This window comes from Hippocampus zosterae, chromosome 2 (assembly GCF_025434085.1).
Source record: "Hippocampus zosterae strain Florida chromosome 2, ASM2543408v3, whole genome shotgun sequence".
Lineage (NCBI taxonomy): Eukaryota > Metazoa > Chordata > Actinopteri > Syngnathiformes > Syngnathidae > Hippocampus > Hippocampus zosterae.
Window position 1 is genome coordinate 2,773,554 of NC_067452.1, and position 18,025 is coordinate 2,791,578.

Sequence of the window (18,025 nt, forward strand, 5' to 3'; positions counted from 1 at the left end):
GGGAGGTTCATGTAACACTCTAAATTGTCCCAATGTGTGACTGTGAGTGCGAATGGTTGTACATCTCTGTGTGCAAGCTTTTTAGCTTTTTCTTTTAATACCCCCTACCCCCAAGCTGTTGCCGCCCTATGCGCAGTGCGTGATCAACGCATGCAGAGCCCCGGCTAGTCAATCGCAGGGCACCTATAGATGAACAATGGTTCGCACTGACAATTACAGTACACAGTGGGACCATTTCAGATAGGGGGAGTGAACTCCGGTATCCTGCCTGTTTGAGATCTCTCCCTACTCTCCCGAACACACCTAATTCAATGAATGATGATTGTTTCAGGTTTCTACAGTGCTAGCTGATGAGCTGATCATTTGAATCAGGTATGTTGAAGTTGAGAGAAATCCAAAACAAGCAGGACATACCCCTGATTTAGAGAAACAAGAAACGTTCAATTTAAAACAGTTAATACAGACCTCAAGCGGTACAAGAATGACATGTAACTTCATCCTTGAGAAGCAGTAGCCACTTTATTAGGTCCCATGTTTTATTAGCCTAGATTAAAAAAACATCAGACCATTTTGATTGACACCTGTGACACGTTTATTTACACCTGCCACAAACACATGCTCTGATTTGAAACACGTCTTAAGATATATGCCCATTATTGACTGACATACGACTAATTGACAACCGCCACATACAGTACGATGATTGAAATCTGTCATTGACATGTTTATTATTTTGTAACACCTATTAAATACGTGCAAATGCTTGACTGACACCTGTCCCCGACACGTTCATAATTGTGATTGTGTATATTACATCATAGGTGTCTCACCGTTATCTTGTTGCACAAAAGAGATCTTTTGAATGGCTGCTTTAACCCGCATGAGCAGCAGGGGGGAGCAAAAGACTAAATTGTGGGTGAGTGTGCGCGAAGCTGTGTGCGCGTGAGTTGCGGAGCCGGTACTGGCCCCACAGACCCTGCAAGACTTTCATTCACTCTGCCGCGTTCGTCCCAGAAAGGAACAGCCCAACCACGGGCCGTTGGCCCCTCCCCACTCTAACCACCACCACCACCACGACCACCAACATCATAATCATAATCCTTCCTCCATCTATCTCGAGCACAGATGGCATGTTGAGGTCCAATTGTGAACACATGAGGATCTAAAAACAAGAACCCCATTTGGAAAGTTAACTTTGGAACTTCCTGCTTGGACTCTCTTTGGATCATCCACCATGGCACAATCTGCCACATTGGTTCTGGCTCTATCTCTGTGCCAGATGTTTGCGGCGAACACAGTACTCAATGAGCCCACTGAGGGCCCGGATGTATACCTGGAGCAGCACCCACGCCTGGCTCGCGGGGCGGACAAGGAGGAGCAGCAGTCTACCTCTGGCCAGTACTTTGAGAAAGACTCTGTGACGTTGCCGCAAGTCACCCAACTCTCCAACATGTCAGATCCAGAGGATGCCTCTTGGGACCACTCCCCGGGACACTTCAATCCTTTCTACCCACTGAGGCAAGGTTCCTTCACTGCCTATACGACCGTGCTGGCAGCTGGCCTGCTGCTGGCAGTGGGTGTGGTGGGCAACATGGCAGTCATGTGTATTGTGTGGAACAACTTCTATATGAGGTCAGCTTGGAACTACCTACTGGCCAGCGTTGCATTCTGGGACTTCCTGATGTTGCTGTTCTGCCTCCCTGTCGAGCTTGTCAACTGGCTGTCACACCGGCGCATCCTGCCCGACATCACCTGCCGATTGGTGCCCTACATGGAGGTAGGCGAGGCTTGGGCAGGTGTGCTCATGAGAGTGTTCGTCTTGTCATGATGACGGTCAACTCTTTTCCTCGCACATGAATTCATTCACTGCCAGCCCTTTTTAAAACAGCATATAGCTATATAACGTGTGTGTGTGTGTGTGTGTGTGTGCATCATATATATATATATATAATATATATATATATATATATAATATATATATATATGATGCACACACACACACACACACATATATATATATATATATATACACACACACACACACACATATATATATATATATACACACACACACACACATATATATATATATATATATATATATACACACACACACACACACACACACATATATATATATATATATATACACACACACACACACACACATATATATATATATATATATATATATTATGTATGCTCAGCTTCTGCGAAAATGTGCAAAAATAAGTGATCAAAAACATATGTGTACATATAATTGTGTGCACATGTCATTGACTAAATATGCGCGACAACACGCTCAAGTTTTTTTTCTGAAACAGCTTCTTTTGACTGGTTACAACACGACTCTCTTTTCACTCAGTCCAGCAGCTTAACAGCACTTTAAACTGTGTGGACGCTGAGCGTCGACAGCGCAGACGCTGGGCGTCTAGAGAGTTCAGAGCCTGCTAATCTTTCATTTCTGGTGGGTTTTATTGTAGTTGCTGTAGTTGTAGGACACTAGTTAAGTCCCTGGAAAAGACGCCTTGTTGGTATGACAGTCACATAATTTTCTTGACAATGAACGGAGAGTAGAATCCACGTATAAAAAAACGGACACATTTTATGATGTCGGCCGAAATTGAGCTTATATATGTGTATATGTATATAAACATATACACATGTTATATGTGTGTATATATAAACATATACACATATATACATATACATATACATATACATATACACACAATTGGAGCTGTCACTTCAGCGCATTTCTATCGGCATTAATTTAAATGAATTTTAACTGGATTACGTTTTTTCTTGCAAGATTAACTCGGCACACGTCACAGCGGATGTTACGTTGCTCTATAAATACACAAGAAACGAAACAACAAGAGCACTGCACAGGTCCACGGCAGCGCGAGACACCAAAAACGGACACTTAAACAGTTTATGAATGGAAAGTTTACTGTTAAAAAGTTGTCAGATAGTTCCACTGACAAGACCAAAGTTACCTGTATCTTTTGCAGTTGTAAACTGAGCTATCATCCTAGCACGTCTGAAATACCACTTAATGGCCAAGCACACAGCTGATATGAGTACTCCGCCCCCTCGTCTAAGACAGACTGCTATGGATCATTTCAAAGCGAAGAAAATGGACAACACGATGAAGAACAAATTTTCTGAAGCCACAGCTAAATGTATGGCTCCTGCATGCAAGCCTGTCAACATTCTCCACAGCTCGACTGACGCTGAAATCATTCACATTGCATCGAACGACTCCGCTACGGATTGCCAGCGAGAGCCTCCATTACAAGCTATGAACAGAAATTGTACGTAGCGGAAAAGGCTAAGGTATACCAAGCTGGAGAAGACACTGTTTTGGGAGAGAAATAAGAGACTAGGTTTATGAGCCTCTGGTGAATAAAGAGCAGGCATTCTGTTGAGTTTGATGTATGCCACTGACTCGATTGTTACTTGTTTGGAACTATTTTGTGTGGAAGGTTACCGTGTTCCGTGTCCATATAAATAACGGGGGTGGAGCTTCTCTGTGTTCGTCTGACAGCGACGCTGAGGCACGTCGAGAGTTCAGCGTTGCAGTGGTAGTGAACCAGCGACCACAACTGAAAATGAAACGTCGCCAGTGTAGTTATCCGAGATGCTGTACACACAAAACCATAGAGAGACTTCCGCGCAAGAAGGACCAACAGAATCAACATAGCCTGACTGCTGTGTTCAAAGCAAACTTGAGAAAAACTGCTTCAAACAACAAAGTGTGTGACGGAAAAGTGGTTATGACTGCACGACTGTCCGTGTTTGATGTTATGTGTTGTGTTTATTATTTTACTTTATGTTAACTGTTTTGTTAAGCACTTTGTTACAGCTGCCGCTGTTGTGAAAGCGCTATATAAATCAGCATGGATTCAGAATCAGAATCAGAATCATCTTTATTGGCCAAGTATGTAGAACACACAAGGAATTTGTCTCTGGTATAACACGCTGCACTAGTATCATCGTAAACAACAAAATCATTGAACCATTTTAGAGTAACCAGTAGTTTTGTAGTACCATTTTGTGGTGCAAGAAGAGTGACGTCAGTGACTGTTTAAGGAGTTAATGGCTAGAGGGAAGAAGCTGTTTAAGTGTCTACTGGATTTGGTGCGCATGGATCTGTAGCGTCTGCCTGAGGGGAGTGGTAGGCAAGGTGCGGGGGATCCAGGAGGATTTTCCGTGCCCTTGTCTTGATTCTTGCAGTGTGCAAGTCCTCAAGAGTGGGTAGGGCGGTGCCAACGATTTTTTCTGCCGTCCTAACTGTCCGTTGAAGTCGGATTTTGTCCTTTTTTGTGGCGGCCCCAAACCAAACCGTGATGGAAGAACACAGGATTGATTCGATGACTGCCGTGTAGAACTGTCGTAGCACCTCCTGTGGCAGGCCACGCTTCCTCAGCAGCCTCAGGAAGTACATCCGCTGCCGGGCCCTTTTCAGGATGGAGATGGTGTTGACTTCCCACTTCATGTCCTGGGAGACTGTGATTCCCAGGAACTTGAAGGTCTTGACGGTTGACACAGGGCAGTTGGATAGTGTGAGGGGCAACTGTGGAGAAGAATCTTTCCTCAAGTCCACGATCATCTCTACAGTCTTGAGCGTGTTCAGCCCGAGGTTGTGTCGGCTGCACCAGAGCTCCAGCTACTCCACTTGTTGGCAGTACGCAGACTCGTCGCCGTCTTTGATGAGACCGATGACCGTGGTGTCGTCTGCGAACTTTATGAGTTTGACAGCTGGATCTGTTGAGGTGCAATCGTTTGTGTAGAGAGAGAAGAGCAGTGGCGAGAGGACACATCCCTGTGGGGCTCCAGTGCTGGTGGTGCGTATTGATGATGTTGTTGCTCCCAGTCTCACCTGTTGTGTCCGTCCCGTCAGGAATCTGAGGATCCACTGGCAGATCGTAGGGGACACACCAAGGTGGAGTAGTTTGGGGGTGAGGAGTTCCGGGATGATGGTGTTGAACGCAGAGCTGAAATCCACAAACAGAATCCTTGCGTAGGTTACTGTGCTGTCGAGGTGCTTGAGGATGTAGTGCAGACCTATGTTGACTGCGTCTTCCACAGACCTGTTTGCCCGGTTGGCAAACTGGAGAGGGTCCAGCAGGGGTCCAGTGACGTTCATTAGGTGGTTCAGCACAAGGTGTTCAAAGGACTTCATGACCAGACTTCTTCCTCGATTTCTTGGGAACTGGGATGATGGTAGACTGTTTGAAGCAGGATGGGACCTCACACAGCTCCAGGGATCTGTTGAAGATTTGTGTGAAGACCGGAGCCAGCTGGTCAGCGCAGACTTTCAGGCAGGAGGGGGACACTTTGTCGGGCCCCGGAGCTTTCTTGATCTTTTGCTGCTTGAAGAGCCGTCTCACGTCCTGTTCGTGGATCTGTAGTGGAGAAAAAGAGGGTGGGGGGGTAGGTAGAGTGGTTTCTGGTAGAGGTGGGTGTGTGTGGGAAATGGGGCTGTCCTTTTCAAATCGGCAGAAAAATATGTTTAGTTCATTAGCAAGACCCTTATTGTTCACTGTTTGGGGGGATGGCATTCTATAGTTAGTGATTGCTTTCAGGCCATTCCATACAGATGCAGAGTCGTTAGTCGTTTTTCAAGCCTCTCTGCATAGCTTCTCTTAGCGATGTTAATTTGCTTTGTCAATTGGTTTCGGGCCTGTTTGTACAGTGCCCGATCTCCACTTCTAAATGCGGACTCTTTCTCTTTCCTGAGTTGCCTGAGTTTGGGAGTAAACCATGGCTTGTTATTGTTGAAGGAGCGGAAGGACTTCGTTGGTACACACATGTCCTCACAGAAACTGATGTATGATGTTACAGTGTCTGTGTATTCATCCAGTGTGCCCGTTGAAGTTTCAAAGACGCCCCAATCAGTGCAGTCTAAGCATTCTTGTAGAGCTAGCTTTGCTTCATCTGTCCATTTTTTCAAAGTCTTAACAACCGGTTTAACACATTTGAGTTTCTGTCTGTATGTAGGTATTAAGTGGATTAAATTGTGGTCAGAAAGACCCAATGCTGCACGGGCGACCGATCGGTATGCATTTTTGATTGTTGTATAGCAGTGGTCTAGAATGTTGCCTTCTCTGGTGAAACAGTCGATGTGCTGCTTATATCTGGGAAGTTCACAGTTAAGATGTGCTTAAGTTAAAATTAAGTTAAAATCGCCCAAAATGATCAGGGGTGACTCTGGGTATTTTAGTTCGAGTTTGTTTACTTGTTCGGCTACCGTTTGTATCGCCGTGTTAGAGTTAGCTTGTGGCGCAATGTAAACACCGACTAGTAAAAAGGAGGTGAACTCACATGGCGAGTAGAATGACTTGCAGTTTAAAGACAGCGACTCCAGGTCCGGGCTGCAGTGTGCGTCGAGCTTCGTGACATCAGTGCACCATTCTTCGTTGATATAGAAGCAAATCCCACCACCTTTCGATTTCCCTGATAGCTCCGTGTCGCGGTCGGCTCGGAGAAGGCGGAAGCCGGGTAGATGGAGCGCGGGATGTGGGTGGCGGTCACTGAGCCAGGTTTCAGTGAAGCAGAGCGCAGCAGAACGTGCAAAGGTTTTGTTGGTCTTTGTGAGGAGAAGAAGTTCATCCATCTTGTTTGGCAGAGATCGTAGATTAGCAAGATGGATCGATGGGGGCGGGGTTCGAAATCCGCGCTGCCGGAGCTTGACGAGCACGCCGGCTCGCTTCCCCCTCCTCCGGCGGCGTTTCCATGCTCCGTACAGCGCAGCGATTAGCTCCGAAAAACCTTGTGGATTTTCGTGTGCGGGTGAAAAAAGATCGAGCGTAGACTCCCCAATGCGCAGCAACTTTTCCCTCGTGTAAGTAAGCCGCTCAGGGTCACCAAAAACAAACGAAAATGACAAAAACACGGATAATACTAGGGAGCGTGTGACCGAGGCTGCCATACCTGTCGGCGCCTGATCCATGATTGTATTGTATTGTAAAAACGACGTATGCAACCATGGCTTAAATCCACTTTAGGCTGAGTACTAGTTTACCTTAGATGTGCACTTTATAATTTTATATTGCTCGGTTTGGATTCTCTCAAGAGCTGTTAAAGCAGATGTTGTGTGGCAAAATATTTTTTTCACTGTTGTTGATAGACAGTAATATTGTGTGGGAGATTATGTGTGAATACAGTGATCCCTCGCTATTTTGCGGTTCGTTTATCGCGGCTTCCGTGCATTGAGGATTTTTTTTGAAGTCCGCAAAAATCAGTGTCTAAGTGTTGTTTACTATGGGTGCTGTGTGCGCACTCATCTCAAGCACGGAAGGTCCACGCGGGGCACACGTGTGTGCGTGTACGCATGGGCCGTGCAGTTGAGTGTATGTGTGTTGCTGAGAGAAAGAGAGAGACAAAAGGGCTGTTCACACGGCAAGATTTGGTCCGGTGCTGCACCGGGGCTGCCCCAGTAGAGCGTTCACACGTGCAAATTAGCTCCGGCGTAGAGAGCTTATACCGGACCAAATTTGACCCACCTCAGGGAGGTGGGTCAAATATTTGCTCCGCAGCAAATGCTGGTTGGCGAAGCAGCACCAGTGTAAATTTGCACGGTGAACGCAACTGGGTTAAATTAGCTCCAGAGCAAATGCTTGTGAAGAGTACGCATGGCGAGAATGCGTTGCTTTCTTGCTCTCTCGGACTTCGTTGATTCATAACGACACAAGACTTGGCTAATAACATCTTTCCTTTTGTAGGAGACTGGGCTGTCTCGGAGGTGTTTGTTCCTTTGTTGTTTGTTCACAACCCCCCGCCCCCCATAGAATTTATTTTGTGATTTCCTCTCTTGATTTTCTGTTTGGCGCATTAGTGTTTGCTTTTCTGAGTGTCATTGAAGTCATCGTTCATTTACGTTTTCTTGGGCGGTCACTCTCGAGCAGAAGGCACGGAAACCGAGAAGGAGAAGGACGTTCCGGTCTAGTATTCGCTTGGGTTGTGTATATACAGTACGTTTTACAAAGAACCAACACGACAGCTCGTTTTTTTCTGTCGTTTTGCTCCGCTGCAGAAACAGCCGCGTGAACGCAAGTGGGGCGGCCCCGACACTGCGTCGGGGGTGCCCCGCTCAGCGGCTTTGTACGTGTAAACGCTCCACACAATTTGCTGCGGTGCAAAATATATCGCAACAAAATATATCAGTGCAGGGCCGGAGCAAATGTGTGCCGTGTGAACGGCCCTAGAGAGAGGAGGCTTATAAGAACAAAAGCAGGTCTCTTTCATCCTTAATTGTCTGAATTGACTCATCATAAACACGTCTGATGCACAAGCTGGGTCGCCGGCCTGTGTGTGTGTGTGCGTGTGCGTGTGTGTGAGTGGTGGGTGTGGAGGGGAGAGGGAGGGAGGGAGGGGGAGAGAGAGAGAGAGAGAGAGAGAGAGAGAGAGAGAGAGAGAGAGAGAGAGAGAGAGAGAGAGAGAGAGAGAGAGAGAGAGAGAGAGAGAGAGAGAGATTTATAAGAACAAAAGGAGGTCTCTCCTTCCTCAATTGTCTAAACAACCTTAATTGAATAATCATAAACACGTCTGCTGCACACGGGCGGGATCGCTGGATTGTGTGTGTGTGTGTGTGCGTGTGAGCATGCGTGCGCGCTCGCTCTGCTCAATCGCAGAGCCCCACGCAGGGCATTTTTAAAAAATATATATGTTAATTGGTCGCTCCGCGAATTTTCGTTTATCTTGGGTGGTTATGGTCCCCATTAACCTTGATAAAGGAGGGATTACTGTATACACACACACACACACATTTATATATATCAGTGGCGGATGCTGGTCTGGCAAGGAGGGGAAGCACAAATCCGGTCCACAGATTTCAAATTGTTTGCCATTATGTGCGGCTTGCTACTTTGGTAGCTCGAGAGCTGGAACGGACGCGAGGCTAGTGTAAAGTGTGTCCAATTGCGAGTGCTTATTGTTGGTAGAGGGGCTCAGCAGCACCCGCTGCTCGGTGAGGACGGAAACTGTGGTGATATAAGTCAGTCCATACACATCAGCTGCCACTGGGGTCCCACAGGCCATAAAGTCCCGATAGGACTCCTTCTTCATCTTGACGGCATCCCTTACTGCCGGTGTCCACCAGTGAGTTCGGGGGTTGCCGCCACGACAGCCATTTTACGGCCACCACTCAGATTGGCTGCCTCAACAAAAGAGGAATGGAACGTGGTCCACTCAGACTCAATGTCCCCCGGGATTTGGGAAAAGCTCTGCAGGAGGTGGGCATTCAAATTCCTTCTGACAGGGGATTCCGCCACACGCTCCCAACAAACACTCACAATACGGTTGGGTCTGCCAGGTCGGACCGGCATCTTCCCCCACCATCGGAGCCAAATAACCACCAGGTGATCAGTTGACAGCTCCGCCCCTCTCCTCACTCGAGTGTCCAAAACATGCGGCCGCAAATCAGTTGACACAACCACAAAGTCAATCATCGAACTCCGGCCAATGGTGTCCTGGTGCCAAGTGCACATATGTTTGAACATGGTGTTCATTATGGAAAATCCGTGACGAGCACAGAAGTCCAATCACAAAACACAGCTCGATTTCTGACCGAGGGGGTGGGGGGGGGGTGCTCCTCCCAATCACGCCCTTCCAGGTCTCACTGTCATTGCCCACGTGAGCATTGAAGTCCCCGAGCAGAGCAAGGGTGTGCCCAGCTGGAGCACTCTCCAGTACACCCTCCAAGGACTCCAAAAAGGGTGGGTATGCTGAGCTGCTGTTGGGTGCATATGCACAAACAACAGTCAGGACCCGTCCCCCCACCACAAGGTCGTCTACCGGTGTGAACCCCAATGTACAGGCACTGAGCCGAGGGGCAATGAGCATGCCCACACCTGCTCTGCGCCTCTCACCGTGAGCAACTCCAGAGTGGAAGAGAGTCCAACCCCGCTGACAGAATTTGCAAAGAGCCCAGGGTGTATGTGGAGGCAAGTCCGGCTATATCCAGTCAGAACTTCTCTACCTCGCACACCAGCTCGGTCTCCTTTCCTGCAAGAGAGGTGGCATTCCACATCCCTAGACCAACTTTTGTAGCCTTGGATCGGACCGCCAAGGTCCCCACCCTTGGCTGCCTTCCGGCTCACATTGCACCCGACCCCTTTGGCCCCTCCCATAGGTGGTGAGCCATGAGAAGAGGGACACATTGCCTCTTTGGGCTGAGCCCGGCCGGGCCCCAAGGGTTTCGGCCCGGCCACCAGGCGCTCGCCAACGAGCCGCAACTCCGGGCCTGGCTCCAGAGGGGGGGGCACCGGTGAGGTCCATGTTTCTCATTCATCATAATGGTTTTTTTTCAGCAAAATTTAGAAAAAAATACCAGAAAGACCTACAAAAATCAGCCGATTGAACGGTCTGTCTCTTGTTAGATTGAGAGTGCATCAAATGAGGAGGGAGGCTACGCTGAACGCATCTTGTATGACTGTGATTTTTTGGGGGGATTTTTTTTGTTCGTGCATCAAATGAGGAGGAAGGATACGCTGAATGCATCTTGTATGACTGTGACTTTCTTTTTGGGATCTTTTTTTGTTTGTGCACCAAATGTCATGATGTTATATGACAAGTGGCGACCGATCCGCTGATTGTGGCATCTCTCAGGTGGTGTCTCTGGGTGTCACTTCCTTCACACTGTGTGTTCTGGGCATCGACCGTTTCCACGCCGCCACCAGCTCGTCACAACGAAAGACACGGCGAGTGGAGCGCTGTCGCTCGGTACTGGTCAAGTTGGCCGTGGTATGGGTCGCCGCTGTGCTGCTGGCCAGTCCTGAGCTCTTCTTATGGCACGTCACAAGGACTGCCCACACCACCGCTGTCGACTCCTGTTCCATCAGCGTCTCCTCCCCACCTTCCTTGCTCCTACCCGACTCCCTGCACTCGCTCCTGCACAGATACCACCAGGTGAGACTACACCTACTTTGCCAGTCGACACGCTAACAATGCCATTAACATCTTTCCAGCAGGGTTATGATATCCGTCCATCCATCCATCCTTTTTCTAATCCATTTATCCTCACAAGTGTCACGGGTGTGCTGGAGCCTATCCCAGCTGTCTTTGGTCAGTAGGCTGGTTGCAAGTCAATCGCAGGGCACAAATAGACGAACAACCATTCGCGCTCACAATCACACTTAGGGACAATCTCAGACTGTTCAATCAACCCATCCATCCATCCATCCATCATCTACCGCTTATCCGGGGCCGGGTCGCGGGGGCAACAGCTTTAGCAGGGAAGCCCAGACTTCCCTCTCCCTAGCTACTTCTTCCAGCTCTCCCCGGGGGATTCCGAGGCGTTCCCAAGCCAGCTGGGTGACGTAGTCTCTCCAGCGTGTCCTGGGTCTTCCTCGGGGTCTCCTCCCGGTGGGACATGACCGGAACACCTCACCGGGGAGGCGCTCAGGAGGCATCCGAATCAGATGCCCAAGCCACCTCATCTGGCTCCTCTCGATGTGGAGGAGAAGCGGCTCGACTCTGAGCCCCTCCCGGATGACCGAGCTTCTCACCTTATCTCTAAGGGAGAGCCCGGACACCCTGCGGAGAAAACTCATTTCGGCCGCTTGTATCCGGGATCTCGTTCTTTCGGTCACGACCCATAGCTCGTGGCCATAGATGAGGGTTGGGACGTAGATCGACCGGTAAATTGAGAGCTTCGCCCTTTGGCTCAGCTCCTTCTTTACCACGACAGACCGATACAACGTCCGCATCACAGCAGACGCTGCACCGATCCGCCTGTCGATCTCTCGCTCCCTCCTGCCCTCACTCGTGAACAAGACCCCAAGATACTTAAACTCCTCCACTTGGGGTAATATCTCCTCCCCGACCCGGAGGGGGCAATCCACCCTTTTCCGACTGAGGACCATGGTTTCAGATTTGGAGGTGCTGATTTTCATCCCAACCGCTTCACACTCGGCTGCGAAACGCTCCAGTGAGAGTTGTAGAGCCCCGTTTGAAGGAGCCAACAGCACCACATCATCTGCAAAAAGCAGGGATGTAATACTGAGGCCCCCAAAACAGACTCCCTCAACGCTTCGGCTGCGCCTAGAAATTCTGTCCATAAAGGTTATGAACAGAATCGGCGACAAAGGGCAGCCTTGGCGGAGTCCTACCCCCACTGGAAACGGTTCTGACTTACTGCCGGCAATGCGAACCAAACTCTGACATCGGTGGTATAGTGACCGAACAGCCCGTATCAGGGGGTTCGGTACGCCATACCCACGAAGCACCCCCCACAGAACTCCCCGAGGGACACGGTCAAACGCCTTCTCCAAGTCCACAAAACACATGTAGACTGGTTGGGCGAATTCCCACATACCCTCAAGGACCCTGCTAAGGGTGTAGAGCTGGTCCACTGTTCCACGGCCGGGACGAAAACCACATTGCTCCTCCTCAATCTGAGGCTCGACTTCCTGACGGACCCTCCTCTCCAGCACCCCTGAATAGACCTTACCAGGGAGGCTGAGGAGTGTGATCCCTCTGTAGTTGGAACACACCCTCCGGTCCCCCTTTTTAAAAAGAGGGACTACCACCCCGGTCTGCCAATCCAGAGGCACTCTCCCTGTTGACCACGCGATGTTGTAGAGGCGTGTCAACCAGGACAGCCCCACAACATCCAGAGCCTTGAGGAACTCCGGGCGGATCTCATCCACCCCTGGGGCCTTGCCACCGAGGAGCTTTTTAACCACATCGGTGACTTCAACCACAGAGATAGGAGAGCCCACCTCAGAGTCCCCAGGCTCTGCTTCCTCAAAGGAAGGCGTGTTGGTGGAGTTGAGGAGGTCTTCGAAGTACTCTGCCCACCGGTTCACAACGTCCCGAGTCGAAGTCAGCAGCGCCCCATCCCCACTGTACACAGTGTTAGTGGTGCACTGCTTCCCCCTCCTGAGACGTCGGATGGTGGACCAGAATTTCCTCGAAGCCGTCCGGAAGTCGGCTTCCATGGCCTCACCGAACTCTTCCCACGCTCGGGTTTTTGCCTCGGCGACCACCGAAGCCGCGGTCCGCTTGGCCAGTCGATACCCGTCAGCTGCCTCTGGGGTCCCACAGGCCATAAAGGCTCGATAGGACTCCTTCTTCAGCTTGACGGCATCCCTTACTGCTGGTGTCCACCAGCGAGTACGAGGATTGCCGCCACGACAGGCACCAACCACCTTACGGCCACAACTCAGATTGGCCGCCTCAACAATAGAGGCACGGAACATGGTCCACTCGGACTCAATGTCCCCCGTCTCCCCCGGAACATGGGAAAAGCTCTGTCGGAGGTGGGAGTTGAAACTCCTTCTGACAGGGGATTCCGCCAGACGCTCCCAACAAACCCTCACTATACGTTTGGGTCTGCCAGGACGGACCGGCATCTTCCCCCACCATCGGAGCCTACTCACCACCAGGTGGTGATCAGTTGACAGCTCCGCCCCTCTCTTCACCCGAGTGTCCAGAACATGCGGCCGCAAATCCGATGATACAACTACAAAGTCGATCATCGAACTGCGGCCTAGGGTGTCCTGGTGCCAAGTGCACATATGGACACCCTTATGTTTGAACAAGGTGTTCGTTATGGACAATCCGTGGCGAGCACAGAAGTCCAATAACAAAACACCACTCGGGTTTTGATCGGGGGGGCCGTTCCTCCCAATCACGCCCCTCCAGGTATCACTGTCATTGCCCACGTGAGCATTGAAGTCCCCCAGCAGAACAATGGAGTCCCCAGCAGGAGTACTCTCCAGCACACCCTCCAAGGACTCCAAAAAGGGTGGGTATGCTGAGCTGCTGTTTGGTGCATATGCACAAACAACAGTCAGGACCCGTCCACCCACCCGAAGGCGGAGGGAGGCAACCCTCTCGTCTACCGGTGTGAACCCCAATGTACAGGCACTGAGCCGGGGGGCAATGAGTATGCCCACACCTGCTCTGCGCCTCTCACCGTGAGCAACTCCAGAGTGGAATAGAGTCCAACCCCTCTCGAGAGTACTGGTACCAGAACCCAGGCTGTGTGTGGAGGCAAGTCCGACTATATCCAGTCGGAAATTCTCTGCCTCACACACCAGCTCGGGCTCCTTCCCTGCCAGAGAGGTGACATTCCATGTCCCAAGAGCTAGCTTCTGCAGCCGAGGATCGGACCGCCAGGGTCCCCGCCTTTGGCTGCCGCCCAGCTCACATTGCACCCGACCCCTTTGGCCCCTCTCATGGGTGGTGAGCCCATGGGAAGGGGGACCCACGTTGCCTCTTCGGGCTGTGCCCGGCCGGGCCCCATGGGTGTAAGCCCGGCCACCAGGCGCCTGCCAACGAGCCCCACCTCCAGGCCTGGCTCCAGAGGGGGGCCCCGGTGACCCGCGTCCGGGCAAGGGAAACTGAGATCCATTTATTTTTGTCGTCATTGGGGTCTTTTGAGCTGTGCTTTGTCTGGCCCCTCACCTAGAACCTGTTTGCCATGGGTGACCCTGCCAGGGGCATAAAGCCCCAGACAACTTAGCTTCTAGGATCATTGGGACACACAAACCCCTCCACCACGGTAAGGTGACGACTCACGGAGGGGGTTCAATCAACCTACCATATTTATTTGGAAATCTGGAAGGGAACCATAGTACCCGGAGAAAATGCACGCAGGCACGTATGGGGAGAACATGCAAACTCCAGCCCGGAATATATATTTTTAAGCTTTCCCTTATTCTATTTCGTGAACGAAACCATTTTTTTTTCATTGTTAGTTTTTTGGACGTTTCCATGAACTTCAATAACTTTTGGTTTTCAGTACTCGCAGCAGGCCGTGTTATCTTAATATTTTTCAGGCTCGCATGTGGTGGACTTTTGGCTGTTACTTGTGCCTGCCCGTCCTCTTCACTGTCCTCTGCCAAATGGCGACCCGCAACGTCCACAGTGACTCCAGCTCCACCTACAAGCAGCGGAGCCATGACGACATGTCCTCCAATCACAAGCGACATCATCAGAAGGCGCAGGAGCAGCAGCTCAACTGCACATTGTTAGCACTAGCGCTGGTGTACACCATCTGTGCTCTGCCTGAACACATATGTAACATCACGCTGGCGTACACCCACGTCACCATCTCTGTGGACACGGCGGCCACGCTTGCGTTCTTACATCACTTTCTATTGTTCCTCAAGTCCTCCATCACTCCTGTGGTACTGTTGTTTTTATGTAAGGTAGGTAATATGATTTATCTAAAAATCACACAAGTACACATTTGTGTGTACACACATTTATGTGAATATCTGCACTCTGTGTACGGTCCACAGGCGTTGGGTCGGGTTTTCGTGGACTGCTGCTGCTGCTGCTGTCGAGCATGTCAGGAGAACTTGGTTGAAGGTTCTCCCGGGTCTGCTCACCTCCCGCTGAAGGCAACCAAAGAAGCAGCAAACTTCTTCGACAAAACAAAAGACGCGTCGCCTATCTTGTCCATCTCCAGTTAGAGAATATACTGCTCCTGCTTCATTCTTTTCTCATTACGTCCTGCATCCTACTTTTTCACATTCTGCTCTATGGTCTCTCTATATCCTGCCTTTACTTCTTGTCTTCTTCTTCTCTGAATTGTCATCTGTAATCACGATAGAGACTGGTAGAACATTTGGGAAGAGGTTTGACAAGGCCACAAAAAAGAAAAAAAAAACTCACTGTATGGCACAGATGCATAAAGATGATGTTTAAGTAGCAGTTCCAAATAATTGTGTTAATGTTGAATGTGAAAAGAAAAATTAATCTTGTCAAGGTAGCTGAATTTGAATTGACACAATTTATTCTCTGCCATGATTTTCGTTTGTTGATTTTTTTTTTATGTAAAAAATGTCAATTAACAATCTTTAGAAGACTTTAACACACTACATCAGTGTATTTTGTTTGCATTTGAAGACAAATGGCTTGCTGACCCGGGATTGCCATGGTAAGAATGACATGACATCAAATTGGCTAATGTAAGTCATGTATTAACCATATGACTAAAGTGACGGTCAATGTTATGTGAAAGAATGACTGTGAAAAATGTGAAATAAAAAATAACTTTACCTTCAGCATTGATGATGTCATCACTTGACAATTATGTCCCGTTAACGACATTGGCAATATAGTACAATAATAAAAAGTAGAATATTTCAATATTTTAATCATCATTCGTGTTAATATACTGAATTTATTCCACAGTATCCATCCATCCATTTTCCAATCTGCTTTATCCTCATAAGGATCGTGGGGGGGGGGGGCTATCCCAGCCATTTTGGGGCAGTAGGCGTTGGACACCCAGAACTGGTTGCCATCCAATCACAGGGCACACAGAGACGAACAAACATCCACACTCACACTAACACCTAAGAACAATTCAGAGCAGGGGTGTCAAACTCATTTCACATTGTGGGCCGCATATGGCCTCGACAGATGTCAAGTGGGCCGGACCATTAAAATTATACCATACTCTGCAATAAATAACCAAAATAATATGTCTTCCCTTTGTTTTGGTTGAACGAAGCACAAGAACATTTGAAATACTGTATGTTTAAATTGAATGAAATGCAATTTACTTTTATCATTCACATATATGCATTGCAACTGATCCCGCTAGTTGTACCAAGGCACCAAACTTTAACAAGTAATTGGTATTGATAAATACAGTAATGCATTTTAAGATTAAACGACATTTATAAAGAATTCTTAAACCATTTACACATGTGCATATAAAATATAAATGTAATCCCTGCCTACACCTTAAAAACTAAGGAGATTGCTATTAAATGTTTATAGAATAAAGTATTCATGTCCTTGATAGCGTCTGCTGTGTTGGGTCTGTCTCAGTGACAGATTGAGGCTGCGGTTGTCTTCTTCTCTGATCAAAACAATGTTGTCTCCTACTCTGATCAAAGCAGTGTCTACCTTAGCGGACACTCCACAAATTGCATCTTATTAAAAATATTCATTCCGTGTCTTTTGTGCATTTTTTCACTTCAAAATGATTCTGCAGGCCTGATCGAACCTCCTTGGGGGCCGGTTACGGCCTGCGGGCTGTATGTTTGACCCCCCCTGATTTAGCGTGTTCAATCAGCCTGCCATGCATGTATTTGGAAGTATTATATATGGGAGGAAACCAGAGTACCCAGAGAAAACCCACGCAGGCCGGGGAGAACAGAGCTGAAATTGAACCCACGCCCTCTGCACTGTGTGGTCAACACGCTAACCACTGGATCACCGGGCCACCCAATTACATATTACAACATCGGAAAAGTTAAAATGGCCCTGATCGGAGGATACCACCGATCACCCGTGCACACACACACTGACACAAATATTCACTCGCCCCCTCGCAATCTTGAAAGTCAAGTGTTGTCTGGGAAAAAAAAAGTTTCCCATCGTACTTCCTTCTTCTCTTGGTTACCCCCAGCAACCGGCAACCGTGCGGTTGTGTGTGTGTGTGTGTGTGTGTGTCTGGATTTATGTGAATGTGTTTGTTTGTGAGTAGATCTAAATATGTGTTTGTGTGTGTTCCGCGGCGCCGTGCGCCACACCAGCAAAAAGTCTTCTATGTTGAGAGTTTAGTGTTGGAGGTTGTGAAGGTGGCAAAAGACTGTGTGACATCATCACATGAACGCTGGCGAGTGGCCAGGGCTTTGAGCAATGGCAAGCTCATTAGGAGTGATGAGCGCTCACATACTGGTCGAAAACACTGAAACAGACATCCCCTGTTCTCTAATGAAGCCACCAACACGGCACCCAGCAGTACTGTCACCTTTCATCCCCTGATGTGTGTGCTGCAGACCAGTGTTACACAACCAAAGGGTCACAGGTTTGAGTCCCTCATTGGCTACTTTATTGGTGTTAATAATCATGAAACAAAAAGTCAGTTTACAGATGCCATGTCTGACTGTTGTATCATGGCAACACATGCTCTGGGCTGAAGTGTTTCCAGGCCAGCTGGGAGACAAAGTCTCTTCAGCATGTCCTGGGTTGTCCCCATGGGCTTCTCTTGGCGGAACATACCCGGAACACTTTACGAGGAAGGTGTCCAGGAGGCAACCTAATGAAG

At 48.9% G+C, this 18,025-nt stretch overlaps 1 protein-coding gene across 1 annotated transcript; it reads left to right on the top strand.

Annotated features, from left to right (window-relative positions):
- The first annotated feature begins 975 nt into the window (after positions 1 to 975).
- gpr37l1b (G protein-coupled receptor 37 like 1b) lies at positions 976 to 15,825 on the top strand. Its single transcript, XM_052058792.1, has 4 exons — positions 976 to 1,777; positions 10,615 to 10,914; positions 14,793 to 15,164; positions 15,258 to 15,825. Exons 1-4 carry the CDS (start codon positions 1,235 to 1,237, stop codon positions 15,429 to 15,431), a joined length of 1,389 nt encoding a protein of 462 aa, XP_051914752.1. The 5' UTR covers positions 976 to 1,234; the 3' UTR covers positions 15,432 to 15,825.
- Positions 15,826 to 18,025: the final 2,200 nt, after the last annotated feature.

Excerpts from the sequence above, each read along its gene's own strand:
- gpr37l1b (XM_052058792.1), top strand. The coding sequence starts at position 1,235 with ATGGCACAATCTGCCACATTGGTTCTGGCTCTATCTCTGTGCCAGATG. Across the intron at positions 10,915-14,792 it reads TCCTGCACAGATACCACCAG|GCTCGCATGTGGTGGACTTT; the intron begins GTGAGACTACAC and ends AATATTTTTCAG. Across the intron at positions 15,165-15,257 it reads TACTGTTGTTTTTATGTAAG|GCGTTGGGTCGGGTTTTCGT; the intron begins GTAGGTAATATG and ends TACGGTCCACAG.